Source organism: Geospiza fortis, unplaced genomic scaffold (genome assembly GCF_000277835.1).
Source record: "Geospiza fortis unplaced genomic scaffold, GeoFor_1.0 scaffold181, whole genome shotgun sequence".
Lineage (NCBI taxonomy): Eukaryota > Metazoa > Chordata > Aves > Passeriformes > Thraupidae > Geospiza > Geospiza fortis.
The window spans coordinates 13,979-33,960 of NW_005054412.1; the positions used below are offsets into that span (position 1 = coordinate 13,979).

Here is a 19,982-nt window from a genome sequence, read left to right on the forward strand (position 1 = left end):
GGCTCAGAATACCTTCAGAAAGCTATGTTGAAATAGATTTACCTTTACAGGTTAAAAAAAACAAGGTCACAGAAGAGCAGAAGGCAACATTCTCAGCTTCAGGACTTCTATTTATCAACCACCCACACAGAAAGCTGATTTTCAGACGAAAAGAGCTGAGCCCCTGGATTCCCATTTGTCACAATTACCATGAAAAACTGAAGAGGCTTAACCTGCCCTTGTAGGAACACAATTGAATCCAGGCGCTCCTGAGCATGTAAACCATCAACAGCAGATATCTCTGACCCACAGCTTTTATCCAGAGATGCCCCAGGGCAAAACAGTGCTGTATGACAGGCTAGAAAAAAAGTATTTTAAATCCCCTCTTTTCCTCCGGAGGAGCCTTACTCCTGGTAGGGCTGGCATCAAACCCCAAAGACTTATAAGGTTTTACTTTGTTTCTGAGTTTGGTTTTTGTTTTGTTTTTGTTTTTTTCCTTCTTTTTTTTCCTCCCCCTCCCCACAGCTTTATTCTTCTCCTGGTTGTGTAAGCAGTTTTGAATGCTCTAACTCACATGAGTAAAGGCTTCTGGAGAAGGGAAGATTACACAGATTACTTAATGAGAGTCAGACTCATCCTCCCCATGTTCCCTCCTCCTAGCTTCACAGTCCCTCGTTCTTGGCAAGCTCCAAACAACCACCCATCCCTGCACCTCATCTATTGCTTGTACTAGCCGTCTTTGTTCTTGACCAGATCCCTTCTCTGAACAGATGTCACCAGTCCCAGATGCCTGCTCAGTTACTCTGTTCCCTGTTTCTGTTTTTTTTTTTTAGAAGAAGGGAGGCAAAATTAGGCCATTCAAACACCAAACCAGAAAACTCTGAGTCACAAACACACAAGACGCTATATGACACTTTAGCATGCTTTTTGTTACTCTTATTAGACATCAACTGACATGGCTGTGAGGGATTATTATTACCTTCATTTCTGCAGGCAGAGAAAGTAAGGAAATGATGCCTCACATCATTCCTTCAAGCAAGCCTAGAAGTTCTGACACTCCCACCTACTCCAATGGGAATATAGATTAGCTCAACACTGAGTGCTTTTGAAAACCCAACCCCACATTTCTGCCTCAAAGCAACTCAAAACCTAACTCCCAGGCTCCTTTTAGTCAGTAAGCACTGCATCTGTTTCTAAGAAGTTATAAACACAGCATTTTGCAAAACAACTGTGCAAAATCTCTGGAAGGATTAAAAAAAAAAGAAATACAAAAATGCATAAAGCTACTGCACTTAGGTAATGTCAATGTGGACTTTAAACCATTACCCATAAAATAATACATGAAAGGGCAAAAAAGCATACAGCTGCAGCTGTTGATCTGCTCAACACATCTAATGCAATATGCAGTCTTTTCCAGAAATGGAAATCAGTTACACCTAGAATTATTAATGCAGAGACAATAGGTAAATATGCAGAACTGCCAGCCCTGGAGTGAACAGAATACAGTCTTCTTGTTGGATTACTGCTGAGACAGTTTTACAGCATTGGTTCCTATGAAAGTTTGAGTAAATGTGTTTACATAGTAATTTCAAATGCAAAAACCATTTTAAGTTACTGTCATAACCAAGATTAATGATACAATGTTTAGCAAAGTGTCAGATGACCAAAAAAATTGCAGTATATGTCCCCCTTATATGTTAGAGTTGGAGCCTGGCACTACTTTGAAAATCTAAAACTTTTCTGAGGTTCCAGACAGCCACATCCCTGCTCTTGGTACCTTATAACACTTCAATTCCTGCAATACTGATAAGCTTTCCCTAAGTAATGTCAAAGAAACATTACTATGGTTTACAACAACCCATTGCTATATTAGCAGCTCAATCAGATAAAATAAATCAGAGATGAGTGACCCAGTTAATCATCTTCTTCTGCACTTCAAAATGAAAACAAGCTGCTCAGTGAAACTTAGACAAGTTTTACCACTGATTCTGACAGTTTTTAAGTGCCTAAATAATTCGGGAGTGTGAGTCTCTAAAACTGCAAAAGTCCTAGGTTTCTTAGTCATTCAGGCACTCCTGAAAACTTTCCCCAGTCCTAGGTCAGTCAACTGAAACCTGTCCCAGCCAGCATCAAGTTCAGCTTTAGCCTATGATTGTTTCTAATAAAGTTACAGGATGCCATGGATTGGGTTGGTTTCATTTAATCTTCTAGGTTACAAAGATCAAAGCTACCAAACAACTTTTCTGTTCATCATGGTAGCAGATGGCACAAAGGCTCAAACTGGCATGAAAATGTTATGAGAACTGCTGTGGTGACATTTTTATCATCAGTTATGACAGAGATGGCTATAACAGAATAGAGGCCACAGGTGACAGACCAAACATTGGAGCTCTGTGCAGCATCTCAAAATTAATGGAGTGTGCTGGCACACAGGTGACCAAGAACAAGTTCAAACCTGTCAGAGGCTGTGTGCACAGATACATACAAAGCATGTATGTAGGTACATGGTTTGTAGAAAAAAGTGGAAAACCCCCACTACACACCACATCAACACACATGATAGAGACTTTTAGCATTAAATTTCCTACCTCTTACTTTGAACTTCTGAGGATCAAGCCACCAAATTGGAGAAGGCACCAGACGGTATGTCAAATAAAGTTGATAGAAGATATTGCCTTCTGCTTTTGGAAGAGTCTGCTTATCCTTTTATTTTTTTAATTTTTTTAAATGCTCCTGACTTTGATAAGCATTGATGAAACCAAAATAATACTGGTAGATATGATTCACAGCTATGAGAACCATATACTTCTGGCATGCATGTATAGCAGCAAAGCATCACCTCCAAGGGAGGTGTCCAATTCCACCCTATTTCTGCTTAAGACCAGTCTCATAATGAAGTATGTTTCCTCAAGTGTACAGAGAGTTTTCCTTGCTGCTGTAGCAGCTGCTGCATCGCAGTCTCAACCATGTGCTTAGAGAGATCCCATGCTTGCTTTCTTGTAAGAATCCTGGGTGCAAACAACTAAATAACTGTTTAGTGCAATACAACACTTTCTAACAACCTTCTTTTAAACAGCTGAAAGCAATTTTCCTTAGCTATCCTTTCCCAGGCTAAACAAGTCCTGCTTCCTCAGTCATGGGCAAATGAGTTGAGTTGGGGCAAATGAGTTGATTTGGGGAAAATGAATTTATTGCCAAAAAAAAAAAAAACAAAAACCTACTGATTTGATTAATGGTAAAGAAAGAAGCAAACTTTGAAACAGCTTTCCTTTCCTTATTCCCAAGGCCTGGCCTCCCTCCAGACTGCAGTCAGTCTATAACGGCTTGCCTGTGACACTCTACCTCCCCCATGCTTCCCTCTGCTCTGGTGTGGGACCCTTTCCCAGTGCTACAGAGGATATCTTTTGCCTCCAGCCTCGGTCTTCCCTCAAGTATTTTCCTTCTTTCTCACACACACTTACCCAGAGGAGCAATACGTTGGCTGCGCCCTGTGGTGAGGGGGCCAGGGGCAACTGGAACCATCTGTGTCCTGCACAGGGCAGCCCCCCGCTGCCAGCACCTCACCACAGACACCCAGCAGAGCCATGTAATTAGATGTTACCTAACTCAATCCTCTTCCACTGCAGATGGAAAGCATCAGCATGATTCTGCCAGGAAAGATTAGGGGGAAGACACCATTGCATGCCTCAGGCTCTGTTGTGTCCTTCACTGCTAAGTTGCCTGCTCCTTTCAGAGTTTTAACTTCATAAACTGGTTATCCTCCTTTACCTTATTTATCTGCTTCTGGTACACTTTGAAAAAAGGAGAGTTAAGAAATCCAAACCATATCTGACCATCCAAGTAACACTGAGGTGAGCATTACTAAAAACAAAATAGGGATCAAAATCCATACTATTACCTCTGAAATTTAAATAAATACTGGAAGAGCTTGAAGTCATTTAGTGACAGCGATTTCATATAAAAACCAGAAGATGATACTTAATATTAGCATAATAGTTACAGTTAGTATACATTAGCAGTGCTTCGCAGCATGGAAGACATCTGGCCAAATCCTGCCTAACTGATGGCTTGGATAGCTTGCCAGGAGGCAGAGGGATTGCCTCTGATTTATACACTGGGAAAAAATCGGTGAATCAGCTTTCATTAAAAGCAGGCTTCAGCTAGAGCTGCATCTTCAGCTGCGTGAAGCTGCCAGCAGTTACTCTTAGTACTCATTAGGAAATTATTTTCCCTGGGACTGTGGACCTTGCAGACCTGCAGCTTACGCTTACTGCCTTCATGACACCATGATGAGAGCTGCATCCTATCCCCTGATATCCATGTTTTTAGAGGGTGTTCAGTAACTGGGGAGGACTTCTGCAAACACACGAGAGCTAGAAATAATTTATTACCATAAAAAGAACCCCAAACAAACCCAAGCATAGAAAGTTCAGTCCATTTTGTTTACAAGAGAAAAAAAAATAGGGTAACTTAATTGCTGTGGTTAAATTCTGACATGAGAAGAAAATGCAATTAGTGAGGGGCTCTTTAGCCTAGCTGGTGAAAGGAAAATTAAAGGACTTGAAATTAGAGTCAGATATATAGAAGTCAAAAATAGAATGGTTTCAACAGCAATTTAGCAGCACCCAAACATGGTTAAAGGCGTTAGAAAGTCTGATAATTGCTTTTGACCTTAAAAATCAATGTATCTATACAGACAACATCAGCTAAGGCCTCTGTACACTTTGACTCAATATCGAGCAAAAAACCCCATCACTTTTTGTTGCCAAAGCCTGAGCTGCAACAAGCCTTCTAATTAATCATCACCCACAACTATCCTAACACATACTTATTTTAAATTATACACAGAGGTTTCTTCTACAGCTGAAGTACAATTCCAGACTGTTCATACAAACTAACTTAAAAGGTTCACTGGTGAAACAAATGAAAAGCAGTCTGCTCAGCAGGATCCTACAAAGCATTTATTGAAGACAGAACAAATACAAATGAGACAATGAATTAAGCAAAAGAGTAATCATGTTCTCTGAACAAGAAGCCATGATCCTGTTCAGCCCCTGCACAATGGGATCAGCCACAATAAGACTACCCACTCATTTCAGTCCAAGTGTTTACTGATGAGCAGTGGAAGCTGCATGTATTTCCTTGGCTTTCTACAGTGCCAAGAGAGCTTTCCTTATGAAAAATTAGGAGCCAAGTTCTTTATCAAAAAAATTGAGGGTTCTAGGCAGAATTATCATCATCCCTGGATGCAGAGTATGGCAAAAATATTTGTAAAATATGTTCCTATTGTAAACTCTGATCATGAAATGCAGGCCCCATTTGATGGCTGCATGAGATTCCATGAAGATTTCACTAGTTGAAGATGGAGCAGTCAATAAGGTTAGAAAACAAAAACCTAGTGACAGCCTTTAATCTCTATCCATTTATAGATCAAAGGCAGGTGGATTCATTACATTCAGTACTGTAATGAGCTTTTTTTTTCTTTAGCATTAATGTTACATTGAATTTTATACCATTACACTCAATGCCACTCTTGACTTTTTCAGTACCTTTAAGATGAGTTACCGCAAAGAAATTCCCACAATCTCCTTGAGCATCCTTACAGGAATGATCACTCCTGTCACGTTATACCAGGAAAACTGGCAAATGAACTATTATATTTCAAACACTTACCAACCAACCTTGTGGAGGCCTTTCCCATCCCAAAGCACCCACAAGTTTCTCCAGATGGAGGAATTTTGATTAATGTTCTGTTGTGCTAGAGACAATTCAGTACAGTATTGATACAATATTGACAGCATAGTCTTTATGATGGTTTGATTAATGAATTTAAGTTTGGTGTGTGTTGGGTTTTCTATTCCTTGTTTTGGGTTTGTTTCTTTAGCTTTAAAAAAATTGCTTCTCTCTTTACAACTCAACTTTGAAAGGTTCTGGAGGTTTCATCTGAAAATACAATAAAGGATTTTTCCACAGTTAAGTGCAGTCAGCATTTGCTTTAACCCAAGTGGGAGTTACAGAGATCAGCAGTTCCCATAGAGTAAACAGAGAATGATATTCAACAGCATACATCACTTATTTACTGCCCAGCTCAGTGATCTGGGAACACGAGCAGTGGTTATGCTATGAGTGTCATGATGGCCTGAAGTCCATGCACTAAAACAATAAGCCATTTACAGAAAGTTTTGTGAGGTAAAACCTGGCAAACTGCAGCAGAGCTTTCTGCACTGATTACTTGCAGAAAAAACTGGGCAGTCAGAGGCTGTTTACTCCCTGTTGGGCTTGTCTACATCAGGTGATACAGGACAAGTAGCCAATGGAAGATTAAGAGCCAACTTCATGCTTAAGACTGGATGCAGGAAGATACTTTTAAAACTCGGTGTGCTCTGCTCAACACTAGCGTGCCAGTCATGCAGGGCCACATCATCCTTCCACTTCATTTGAAAGTTGTGAGCAGTCACCAAATGACAAGAAAAGAGAGAGAGGAAGGAGCACAATGTCCAGCTAGCAGTGCACAGGCATGTGTGGAAAATTGCATTTGTTCACAGGTGCCCAAGTGCCTACTGAAGACACACCTGTGTGATGTGAACACACTCTGCTCTCCCTGGTACCTCTTTCATTCAGAGACAACACCACCACCTGAAAGCTGCTACTGCTAGCCAGAACAAAACATTTTTTTTCCATCTAGCCAACCTCCATGGAGTGTCTCAGGCAGCCCATACCTCTGTGCACATGACATGTAGTTCAGCAACTGTCTTAAAAGAAATCTGTACAAATACCTGCAAAAGCTCAAAGAGAATAAGGAATACAGGCTCAGTCATAGCTCAGCAACATAACTATCCAAGGAGAAAACATTTCCCTTAACTTAAAAAGCTTCACTGAGAAGTTTTTTATTGAACTGTCAGACACCACTGCAGCACTCAGATGACTGCCCTCGATAAAAGTTTTCCACTGATTCTGACAGTGCAGCTTCTGCCTCCTATTTAACAGATTAAAAATGAAAGCAAATATATTTTAGAAATAGCTGTAGAAAAAGACAAGTATAAATTTGAATGGGTGAGCAGGTTGTGAAAGTAAAACTCAGTTCAAGTTGGGACAGGACAAGGACAAAATGACCAAGATGAAAAAATTACACTTAAATATCTGAACTGGGCAACAATTGTCATACATAAACACTCTCCATATAGCTCGATTATACTGAAAAAAAACCAGCCAAAACAAATCAGCACTCAAATTTTCAATGAGCAAAAGAAACATTCAAACTCAAATTACAGCTAATTTTTCCCCTCTTTCCTGCACGAACCATACAAGATCTGTAATATTAGAAATGCTTCATCTGCCCAACTTGCAATATAAGGAGCCACTCCTACATCAGACTTGCTTCCACAGAAGAATTATGTAATGAATATTAGCAGAGCACTTTCTATCATATTTTTATCCTCTCTGAATCAAGCTTTAAGTCAAGATCAGTTAGCCTGGCTTTTATAGTCAGGGAGAAAAAAAAAAGTCTTAGAGAAAAATTTTGATAAGCTAGTGCAAAGAGTCAAGCTTCACATACAAGACTAGAGATGTTCTGAAAAGATAATTTATTTTGTCTAAGTATCCTTGGATCACCGAATGTGAGAGCTAGGCAGCACAGCTGACAACCTTACATTGCAACTTTGCTAAATCCTGGTTAGACTTCACAAAAAATTATTTGAACAAAGCCATGTTGATGCAGTGATCATGCATGTTGCTAGTCTACATGCAAACCACATAAAAATGAACCCAAGACCAAACACTTTGTTGGACCGTGACCCTTTTGGGGAACGCTGAGGTTAGCTTTCCCTTCAAGCCCCAGACCAAGGATGCTAGTGCCCTCTTCTGGGCCTATCCTTCAGAAACCATCAGGATACAGCGTCTTTGTGTTCAACAAAACAGAAGGCTCAAGGTCTTTTCCAACTATGCCTCCTCAGCAAACAGAGGTGACAGTACACCCTGCACTGGGACAGACGTGCTGTTGGAAAGCGTGTGCTATGCAGATGTGCTCCAGAGCGAACCTGCTTCTGCCACCTCAATGCCTCACTCCACTGTCCCAGGCAGGAACAGCACACTGCTGCTCATCTGCACTCTGCTTTCCCATCCATTTCGTTAATGCTCAGAAATTTCTATCCTCTTTAGGAGCTGAAAAAAACCCCCGCAAATGGATTCTTCTGTTTTAAGATACACGTCTGCCTAAACAGGGACAAGTTTACATTACTCTGCTGTAAGGAGCTCACGTCATCTGTTGAATGCTGCAGGGTCTAGCGCCCTCTCTTACTTTTTCAAGTAATTTACACATCAAAACACAAACAACAGTAAACAAGCAGAAAAGGCAGCTTGGCTGCAGATGGTGGAGGGAGGAGACTGTTTCTTGCCAGAACTCAATGCTTCATCATGAGCCTGGTTTTTCAGCACTTGGCTCCAGTAAGGCTCTTCTGTGTTCAAATAAAGAAGACCAAAAAACAAGGACAAAGGACTCCTTTATGGTTTAACTAGATATTTACTGGTGTCAATGGCAGGGACACTTGGTCATTCTAGACACATTGCTAAGACAAAAGAGGGGCAGACTGCAAGCACAAGATCTGAGCATAGACACCCGCACAGCCTTTTAGCTCACACTGAGTATTTTGTCCTGCTCCAAAAGCACTCTCCAAGACAAATTAAAAAGCTAGCCAGCCCTAAGAATAACGGAAACAAGCCAAATAGAAACAGACATTTGGCCAGGAAGCAGTCGTTGCTCAGTCCACAATTATTTTTCAGTACCAGCACAGCCTAACTAGGCAAGTGTTGTCATCATATTGCAGGGCTTCCATACTGCTGTCTCCTTATCACAAAAGTTTCATACCTTCTTGATGTTTCTCATGGGCAGCTCCTCAGAGCACTGACTCTTTCATCTTCACAAAGCAGCCAACTGACTCCAATTCTCCTCTCAACAAGCCACCCCACTCTTTTATAGCACTCTTCTTCCCACTGGTTACAGCTGTGGCCTGTTAGTCAGGCCTGTTCCTAATCTTTGCTAATTGGCCCAGCTGCAACTCCTTAGGGGTAAGATTACTTTCTATACTACCTTTATTTTCTTATATTCTATCCCCCTATGGGCAAGCACTGTACAAAACTCCAAGATAGAGCCATAATTTTAGCATCTTCAGAGGGATTAGGGCCAGGACTGCCTAGTCTTTCTTGGCCCAGACACAAGTTAATTTGATGCAGGTAGGCATGTGCTTTAGGATTAACTCTATCATGTGGTCAGTATCTGTCGTAGGCTGTCCTGTAAGTTTGTCTGAAGTTTCTCTTCAATGTTTGCAGGGCTGCCATCTACAGTGACAAGCCACAAGGAAGAAGAGCTGTGACTGGCTATATTACTTATCACACAGGTTTATGCCTAATCCACTCTTTCTCTACATCTCTGCAGTGCACATTCTCCATAAACTTTTGTCAGGGATGTTTATTATGGACATTTCATCATGCAAAGATTTGTCTTTTTTGCATTTTAAGTAGATGCAATATAAACAAGCATCCAAGAGAACTATGAAACAAATAACGGCTAAAAATAAGTATTCAGTGCATTTCTTGTCTTATGCAATAGGAAAATACATACATCTACTATAAACACTAAAGGACCTGAGAAACTTCAGAAGAGTTAGCCTAACAGCTCTAGAACATCTGAGTAGTAGGGGATGGGTCTGTACTGCCTCCAGTTCACATCTGCCTAGCACAGTTTGTACAGCTCTTCAGTATAGGAAAATGATCTTGCTCTGGGGAAGCAGGTGCTGAGGAAAATTGCAAGATAAAAAGCTTAAACCCAGGAAGCAATCACTGATGTTGCTGGCTTGTTTCTCGTGCTTAAGAGCAGCCCCACAAGCTGCTTCAAGGCCACTGACTAAAATAAGTACCCACCTCAGTGATCAGAGCCACTCTGAGTCACTTGCAGAACTGATGACAAGCAGGTATGCACACAGAATAATAACACAGCCAGATTTCCCAGCAAGGCAGACAACCTTCTACAGCATAACTGTTCTGAACACAATCAAAGCATTCTCTCTAAATACCTAATTACCTTTCAGACATCCTTAACTCAGCCCAGAGAAGAGGAAAACAAAGGCAGACCATAGCTGTTAAGCCAGTACCTTTCCATAAAGTATCAAGTTGCACTTACCCCTGTTAATCTTAAGGGAACGGTGGATACACAATACATCTCCAGTTATATGAACAGCTTTCTCAAGACACCAGAGATGGCTAAAATATTGTTAAAAATTATTGGTTAAAAATGTTAACTACAGCATGGAAAACCACTATCATGCAGCCAAGTCTCCTGAAAGTTGCAGCATAGTATTATGGAAATTGCTAGAATAAGATTAAGGATGTTTGTGTTTGTTCTAATACCAGCGTTAAAGACCTCTTGAACTGAACATCATGGGTCAAAGATAAAATCCTCAACACCTCTCAGTTCCACCTACTCCATTAGGAGTACTGTGTGATCCCTCAAAGCTCCTTGGATGTGCTCAGCCTGCTGTTTCACCAGTAGGTTTTGTCCCAGTAAATTTTAACTGGGCGAAGATACTGTGACCTGCGTAGAAGTCAATGTTCAGCCTTTGAAATACACATGCTGACATTCAACAGACTGACCTTCACAGCAGAGATAACTGAACATGATCATCCTTGGCATTTCCAAAACTGCCACAGCTGAAGTATTTCCTGAACAAAAATAACCCCAAATCAAAAAAAACCCAAACAAACAAAAAAAAACCAAAAGCAAAAAACCTCCCAACCAACCAACCAACCAACAAAAACAACAACAACAACAACAACAAAAACAAAAAAAAAATAAAAAAAAACCAAAAAACAACCAAACACCAACAACAAAACTTTTATTTGTGGTCATGGTCTACAAGCCACTAAGGACGATGGTCAAGAATTGAGACTGTCTCAGTTTAAGCTTTAATGCTCATTACCTTTTATTTCTTTTCCATGATATGGCTGTCTTCAAAAGGTCTGGTTCTGTTTCAAGGATCACACAAGTTTGTGAGCTTTATACCTTTTAGTTTCTCCACACAGCACAGGCACTACATCATTGAAAACTTAAAGCTTCCTTTTGGGTTACTTTCATCTCTCTCTTTATAAATCCATCTTCCCATATACCTGATTTTCAGTACAACCTTTAGTACTCCTACATGTTTTTGCATCTGTATTCAAGTACTTCATCTACTAAAACAGCATTATTTCACCTTTATTACCACTTTATGCCCAACTGTAGCATCTTTTATCACTTGATCTCAGGTATCATCCGCAGAGAACAGCCCACAAGGGGTAGGCCAGAGTTAAGTGTGATGATTCACATTGAAGGAGAGAGGAGATAGCACTCAGTTTTCACCTTGGAAGAGTCAAGGCTCACTCCTATAACAGCAGTAAGTCTTTTTTCCTTGCTCTGAATAAGACAAATTCAACAAAAGGAAGTGAGATTAGAGCAGGAACTTTCAAAATGACATTATTACAGATCTCAGATGAGACCACTTCAAGATGAGTTTCTTGTATCTCACAAATTAAAATTTAATCCATCTTGCCCAAACTCATTATTAGCATTCAGACTGCAGCATTATGTGATTCTTCATCTTAACTACATTTTTTTACCCTTTTTAGCCTTAGACAGAAGCAATATTTAAGTTAAAAGCTGAGTTGAAAAATAATTACAAAAAAAGAAAGCAGATGAAGTACAGTCTTCACATATTATAAAAAATGCCAAAAAGCCTGAGGTATATTTTATTTGTATACCAAAGAATTGAAGCTCTGAGAATGTGAAGTGAAACTGCTGCAATAGCCTTGCAGTTATAAGTTAAATTTAAGAAAGTAAAACAGAATAAAAGTGTAGCTTCTAGAAAGACTCCAGATGTTAAAACACTTAGTAAATTCAGACTCTCACTTTGTTACATGCACCAAATCTATTGGCCCAGGAACATGAGGCATGACTGTGGTTATAGACTGTTTATAAGAACAAAAACTCATCTCTTCCCCATTACTGCTGCAGCATGACCACACAAATCTTTAGTCTCCTGTAACACAAGGAAAACATTCCTGCACTTGAGACATTAATTTCTGCTTTGAAAATACCCAACACTACAGTTAGCTGCAGTTCAGTGAGCACAATTACTTACAGGTAGAATCTTATTAACATGGGGTTTCAGAATATCTTATGTTCAGCCTGAAACGCCAAACAAGCTGGTACTCATAAGCTGGGCAGACTTAGCAACACCTGCTCAGGGCACTCATCACTTCCTTGTGAAACAAGCAGCCAAGAGTTGCCTGTTGTAGGTAGGTGCCACTGGCACAGCCTTGCACTGAGACACTCTCTTTAAAGAAGCCGGCTGCACGCAGGAGTGAAGTTCATAGCCCACCTTTAGGACATATGTCCACAAGCCGTGAAATTCTGTGCATGAACAAAATCTATGGATTGAGGCCCCCACCACAAAATGAATGCCACAGACATGAGCATGGGATATCTGGTCACTTCACTGTCCATTATCATAAACATATCAAGACAAATTCACTCTACTGATTAGAAAGTGCTTGAAGCAAGAGACCAAGAACTAGACTGAAACTACAGCACAAGACTGTGCTAGACTGAAATGGAAAACTCTCCTCCCTTAAAGGATGTTTACTTGAGACAAGTGAAGCAGTCACAACCACTACCTCCACTTCAGAGAAATATAAGAATTTGCATTACTAGAAAGATCCATCAGGCTGCACAGTGAGGAATTAAGGAAAAGGAAGTCTTACATAAATTGAGGGAATGCCAAAGCTAAGAGCCTCATCACACACATATTGGCATAATCAGGTTTTAAATTAAAATAAGAGGCTTGTTATCTGCTACTTAATATGTCTGCTGAATTGCATCCTGGCGTCAGGTGTTAAACCTATTCTTGCTTGGAAACTCATAATGCACTGTACAGATCATTCTCTTAGGAAGCAGTAAGCACTGGAAGTTTTAAACTCTTGCAGTAGGAGCACACCTCAGACTTACCTTACCATTTATATGAGTGGATCATAGTTCTCTACATGTTGACCAATATGACCAACTGATTTTAAACTACTTTGGACAGGGGTTGTGTTTGAGGGTACAAGGTGGTGCCCTGTTTGGATGTTTGGGGTTTTTTTGAAGCACTACCTAACAAATACCTGACAGTGGGACACAAGACCATGCAGCAGCTCAGGCTAAGACCGCTAATAGCTGTGTCCCATCACCCTCCCTTCACACAGGATCACCAGTGCTCTAGCGACATGAGAGGTCATCTCAGGTTTGTTATAACAACACTCCACACTACAAGAATGACTCAGGAGCCATCCAGATCAACTCTGCTGTTCCAGTACTGTTGCAGACATCTTTTCATGAAAATCCTTTCCTTAGGATTTTTTTTCCTCCTGAGAAGCTGAGAGGCATCAGGAACAAAATGTAAACAATGATTGTCTGCTGCTGTGGAATGCAACAGGTGGATCTGTGATTGGTCTCATGTGGATGTTTGGAATTAATGGCCAATCACAGCCCACCTGGCTCAGACTCTCTGTCCGAGACACAGACCTTTGTTATTCATTCTTTTCTATTCTTAGCTTAGCTAGCCTTCTGAGATGAAACCTTTTCTTCTATTCTTTTAGTATAGTTTTAATGTAATATATATCATAAAATAATAAATCAAGCCTTCTGAAATATGGAGTCATATCCTCCTCTCTTACCTCACCCTAAGACCCCTATGAACACTGTCACACAGTACCTCAAAGTTTTTGGTATTGCTCTCTAATGCAGTCTGTTCACCAGTGTATGAAAAGCTCCTAATGCTCTGCCAGCCACAATCTCCCAATTCCCTGCAGGGAAATCCCCTATTTTGTTTCCATAAAGGGAAGTCTGACTTTTACCTCAACATTGATGATCTTCTACAAACATGTTCAGAGTTCAAAGACAAATTGCATGTGGATGCTTTTGGTCTGATACAGTTACCAAGTCACAGAAAATAGCTTCTGTTCATGCCCACAGGATCTCATCTCATTGAAGAAAGAACAAACAGGACTACAGCAAATCACCTGTGCCTACAAGGATGTCAGGCTGTGGTGGTTCAAGCTCTGCTTTATCCACTGCAGCCAGCTTATAAGTGCTTACAGCTATTTAGTAAAAAACAAATCTCACCCCTCCAAAAAAAAAAAACCCAAAAAAACCAAACAAAAAAAACCAAAACAACAAAACAAAACAAAACATTCAAAAATTCATTCCACTCACTGTTACTGCAGTATTAACTGAAGTCAGAAGATTCACAGAAGTAGAGTGTAATAAGACATTTATTAAAAGTGCTTTCAGTTATGTTAAGAGCTATAGTCTAATACCTATTTTTAAAAGGCATCTCATTAAAAAATATTAGCTTAAAAACAATTCTGATCACTGTGGTTACAGACACATGACCCGCAGTGTTCTAAGAAATGTTAGACCAGCTTTGTTGATTTGGACACAGTGATCTTCAAGTCCAGGATCCAGAGTGTCTAGCGTAGAGGAAGAACTGCTGGGAGCTCCAGAAGAGACACCTGCAGGTACCTGGAATAGAAATGAAGTGACTACAGATATTGGCTTCAGATTTGTCAACTAAACTAGCATCTCATTGTGCAATACATTGGAGAAGAGAAGCATCATCCTGCAACATTGCAGACAAAGTTGTTATCCAATGCATCTGCATACTTATGGATTAATCACTTTTCTGGTCAGAAAAGTTTTCTCCTCAAGGGGCTGATGGAGGCTTCTGTTTCAGAACTAGAAGCTGACAACTGTGAGAGAGCTACAGCAGCCACAGCCCAAGCTGGAAAACCAGAGTCATCCTGTGCTTACAGCTATCCAAGACACTGGCATACTGGTTACTTACTTTGGGTGCTTATACTTCTGCTTAATAGCTTGCAGCTGGCAATGGGATGCATCAAGGCATGCTTTGTGCAGGTCAGTCAGGCAAGGCGCTATCTCACTTAAAGAATATCCAGTAAATGCAGCAAGTGTTTCTGGCTGGTCAGATGAGAAAAAACAGTGTTACTCTATTGTAGCCAGCAGTCATCTAGAAGATGAGTTTCCCATGGAAGCAGAAACTCTTTTCACTACATCAGAGCTTACTCTAGACTCTTTAAGCATGAAAAAGATTCAATTGTATTGTGCCATCAGTTTCACTCTAGGTCTTCCTTGGTGCTATGAAGTCTGACAAGCTCCTTCTGCTCAAAGCATGTGCATCCATTACATCTCTTCTGGATCTTACTCTGCACTAAAGCTATTTCTCCAACATACAGCTGGAAGGTCTACCAAGGCTTGTGGTAAAGCAGCCACAATTATACAGCAGTATAGCCACTCAAGCAGACAGAATCAGTTCTCCCCTTTCTCTCAGAAAGACCCTGAATTTGGCATTGGGGGGTAATTTTGAACATTTGTGAGGCCTTTGGTACAGCTTTGATGTAAGTGAGCAAGACAGTAAAATCCCTTCCATTTCAGAGAAGAGGCATGATATTTCAAGTTTACTTAACAGTCATTTATCAGGCAGTCTCATTAACTCAAGAACAGCTACTCATCCTAGGATTTCAGCCTTCAGAACAATATACTTTGTAGTTCCTCCTCCTCCTTCTCAGCTCAGTTCTAACAATAACAAAATGCTCGAGCTATTTATTAACGCACAGTTGTTGTTCTTACCCAGAAAGATCTGTTCACTGTATAGTTTGCTAAACAGTAGGCTGCTGCAGCAATTTGTGAAGGAAGGTACTTCAGAAGAGGATCAACTTGAAGAAGACTCAGCTCTGCAAGATACTGAACAAGAAAACCCAAGTTTTTCAAAAAGAATCAACATAACTGGTACGATCAGTCCAATACTGCAAGTATTAAAGTTCATCAATGGTCTCAGTATCATGCACAAAAGCATAAACTATGTATTTAGTGAGAAGAATTAGCATTCCAGTCCTGCTGATCTTACAGAAGATCCTTTATTATGTTTCAGGGGGCATAGAAAGACCACATTTTGCCAAAGCCTAACCCATCTACTCTAATCTAATCTGAAGTTCTGGTTCCATCATCAGATCTGACTTGATTTTACAGGTAGAGACTCAGAAAAGTCAAGTTTCATAAAACTGACAAACACACTCTTCCTATCTGCTAAGGCTCTTGTTTATATCGATAAACACCTGGACATCAGGGATAAATGGACAGCTCTAGGAAACACAATATGGCTTCTGTTGGAGTAGAGTTATTGTACAATCCTATACCCTTTGCAGAGAAGCAGCTGGTCAGATGTTTTACTGCAATTTTGTTGTTTCTAAGCATGGTTGCCTACTCCAGGCAACTCTTATGCAGCTATGCAGGTATATTCTGTGTCATTGTGGAGCAATACACAGTAGCACCAAATCCAGGACAAGCTTGCTATACAGGCACTGTTGAAAAAAACACCAGATTTTTACCACCTAATTGCCTGGTCAATGAAGTATCCCTGACCAGACAAGACAGACCAAACCTAGGATTTCCATAAGGCATCTATCCAAAAGTCTCAGCACACAACCCACTGCTATGAAACATGCAGTTTTAGGCCTGTTGCCAAGACAGCTTCATGAAATGCAAGTAGTTCTCCTTTAAGAATCACTTCTTCCCCCTCAGGCCCAGAAGGCAGATGGTCCATACCCTTGCAAAGTTCTCTGTCCTCATACAGATTCCATGTCTCTGAATATACTGAAGGAGGAACTGGTTGATGGTTGGGGCTGTTAGGTCAAAACCCAGCACTTTGAGAAGCAAGTGTTCCATTCTTAGCAGCTGCTTCTTTGTGTAGGTGTCATCTGTTATATAGACAAATTCATCCACATCTGGTGGGTAGATCTCTTCATACTTCCTGAAAAAGGGATATAGAAGCCACATTTGTCAGCTTTGAAGTTATAGTAAAAGAAATGTGTGCTGTACCCACGTCAGGATGAGAACATGACATTACTAAAACTTGCAGAAAGCTCTAATTTTACTTGTTCCTCCAGGCTAGCTAACAATTTAGTTTCAAACTTGGGCAAATATACTTAGAGGAACTCCGAATCATCAGTCTAGACAGACATACACTCACATTGTTAGCTCTTAACAGCAAGCTTTCAGTGGGCAACTCTCAGTAACACAGCACACTCCAGACAAACACCCATGCACCCCTAAGCTATGTTACTTACTCTGTATAGTTAGAGCAGTTAAAGGGCAACTGTAGATTGCAACTGAGTCCATTACAGCCTCACAGGCGAGCAGTTTAACACTGTACTGCTTTCTGCTACTGTGTTTATGGTTACAAGCTTTCCTCACTACAGTTTCTCACATTCAACATTAAATGTTTCATTTTAATAGCACCAAAGGAGCCCACGTTGCTAATCTTGACACATCATGAAAAGCTACCTACTAATGCAACCTTCCTTCCTTCCTCCAAATTACATTACAACACTAAGCCCAAAAATAGGCTTCAAATCACCAAGATTTCGGAAGATGAAACACTTACGCAGCCAGAAGAATTGCTGCTGTTCCCACAAGCTGTAACTTCCCTCTGAGAACAGACATGCAGGAAAGAAACCGGTCCAGGAAGTTCACTGCCAAGTACAAAGTCTCTGTCCGAAGTTTATACTCTTCCCCTACTTCCACCAGCCAGTCTACCAGGATAGCACGCATTCCTGTTGTGATATCTGGCTGCTTCTTCATGTAGTAGGGCTTGGGCCTAAATCTTACCTGTTTGGAAAGAGTTGAAGAATCAGGATGATCACTCTGAAGAAAACCATGGATGGCTGAGCTCATGAATATTCTTTATACTTACACTAAAAAGAGCAGGGGTTGTCCCTCTCTTAATAACTGCAAGTACTAACTACAATTATTGTGCTAGTGGTAATTATTCCCAACTAGTGGCACCTCTACAAGTAGTATTTCTACACTGAAGAGACAGATTGAACTTAGGTGTTAGCAGGAGAATAGTAAAACACTTTCTGGACTATGGACAGCCTTTGCCATCAATTGAGCCATTCAGAAGGACATGAAAATGAACCAATCAGAATTTCATCCTTCTTCCCATCAGGAGACTGCACTTCACTGCTCTGACACAAGAAGGTAGGAAAACCTACTGCTATAGCCAGAGAGCTGTCAGTGAGATCACATCAAACTGCTTAAGCATTTTTGCAGCATTCTATGCCCATCTGCAAGAAATCTTCATACCAAACAAGTCAAGAGATGCTCCCATCATTGGAATTAATAGGGATGCATTAATCCAGAAAGAACTTATCACTGACTATATGTTGCCTTTAGAAATTACTTTTACTATTTACTTTCTCTTCTTTGTAGTTCAGTGGCAGCCCTGGATCTTTGCAATATTGCAGCCTACCACAGATACCTATAAGCTTCTCAGAGCAACTTACTTCTGCCTCTCGGAGGTACTGATGAATGTCTTCTGCATACTCTCCCACAGCCAGAGTTACAACATCTTCCATGTGATCCTCTGGCTGGGATTGGAAGGATGTGTCCACTACCATAGGAGAGCCTAACAGGTAATAGGAAGCAGCAAGACATTTGTATAATTAATCTCTTGACTTTCTCTTGCTAATTTTAGCTCAGAAGTATTGCCCCTCATGTAGACACAATCCAAGTCAGCTTGCAGTGTTATTTGTTGTCACATAAGCTACTCACTAGCTTACAATTCACAACTCATAACCACCCTACATGTGGTTGGGCTATGGACACCATCTGAGTAGTAACAGGAGTTACCTGAACTCAGATCCAGCAGCCGGTGAATACTGGATGTCATTGCTCTGGTATCCAGTTCACAGTGGCTTAATTCCAGCTCTTCAGACACTTGGCAGCTGTAGTTTTCTTTATCTTCTGAGTCATCTATGTAGATAGCAAAACCTTGCTTTGATGCAGCACTGATGATGCAGTTGGGCACTTCATCTTTTCTAGATGAAGTGATGGTGTTTTCAAAGCCAGAGAAGCGCTTGATAACAGCAGCACCCTGAAGCAGAGCACACAGTAATGCTGTGGGAGGGCAGCTCAGGAGGAAAACAGAGTGTGTCACTTGTTTTCAAAAAGAAAATCTCTTTCCTTGTGTAACAGACACCAATAACAGAAGTTCATGCAAAAAGCCACCAACTAACAACAACTTTGAAGTTGGTGCCACTTGTTGCTGTCTTGCTGTGACAGACTCCTCACAGAAAGAATTAAAAGCAGCAAAAGTCAGGAAACCAGAGGAGCAGCATCATACTCAGTGCCTCCCACCAAGGAGAACGTGGGCGCTGCTCAGTTCCAGTGGGGCTGGGAAGTGCAGTCTGCTACACATTCAGGTCTGGCAAGGAGCAGTTGCAAGTACAGCAAGTTAACAAAAGTGCTCAAGCATTGCCACAGACTTAGGAAGGACTGCACTGGCAAGAAGGCACTTCAAGCACAGTTGAAAACTGAAGTTTGAATTTTCGAGCTTAAGCGTCGCAACCCCTAGGACTACGTGTTACCAGGCTACAATGTTTCACACCATCTACTAGTAAGCCACCAGCTGAGTTAGGGGCTTTATAGGGCCAAAATCAAGAAGAGTTTGTGTACCCATAACAGATGCTATTGTAGGTCAGAATAGTAACATTATCCCTGCCCCACCAGCAGACTCCAGGAGGGCTCAAGGGACAGAAAGGCAGGAAAACGACACGCCATTAACTTGAACTTCTTGAAGGCTCTGGCACCCTGGAGTGAGCACGGCTAGCCACACACCAATGAGAGCTTTGGGTCAGTGGACAGCCCTTCCTTAAATCACCCCCGACACTGAGGAGGGTAGGCGGCTGAGTAGTATCCCTTCCTTCCAGGATGAATTATTTACGCCGACTACTTCCACGGGGAAACACCCGCAGGGCGGGACTGTGAGGTTACCTGCAGGGTTTCTCGGGAAACTCACGCTTAAGAACTGGAGCCCGAGTCACCTTCTCACCCCGCCACGCCAGGTCTTTGCCGGCAGCCT

General features: G+C 41.1%; 1 protein-coding gene across 1 annotated transcript in view; it reads right to left on the reverse strand.

Moving 5' to 3' along the window:
- Positions 1-14,300: 14,300 nt before the first annotated feature.
- The window catches only part of CCNA1 (cyclin A1), a 7,909-nt gene continuing 2,227 nt past the window's right edge, over positions 14,301-19,982 (reverse strand). The window contains exons 2-8 of the mRNA XM_014309199.1: positions 18,752-18,995; positions 18,406-18,527; positions 17,505-17,728; positions 16,667-16,871; positions 15,692-15,805; positions 14,889-15,022; positions 14,301-14,566 (exon numbers count right to left, since the gene is read on the reverse strand). Coding sequence (XP_014164674.1) covers positions 14,515-14,566; positions 14,889-15,022; positions 15,692-15,805; positions 16,667-16,871; positions 17,505-17,728; positions 18,406-18,527; positions 18,752-18,995 — 1,095 coding nt within the window. The 3' untranslated portion in view covers positions 14,301-14,514. The remainder of the gene's footprint in view (positions 14,567-14,888; positions 15,023-15,691; positions 15,806-16,666; positions 16,872-17,504; positions 17,729-18,405; positions 18,528-18,751; positions 18,996-19,982) is intronic.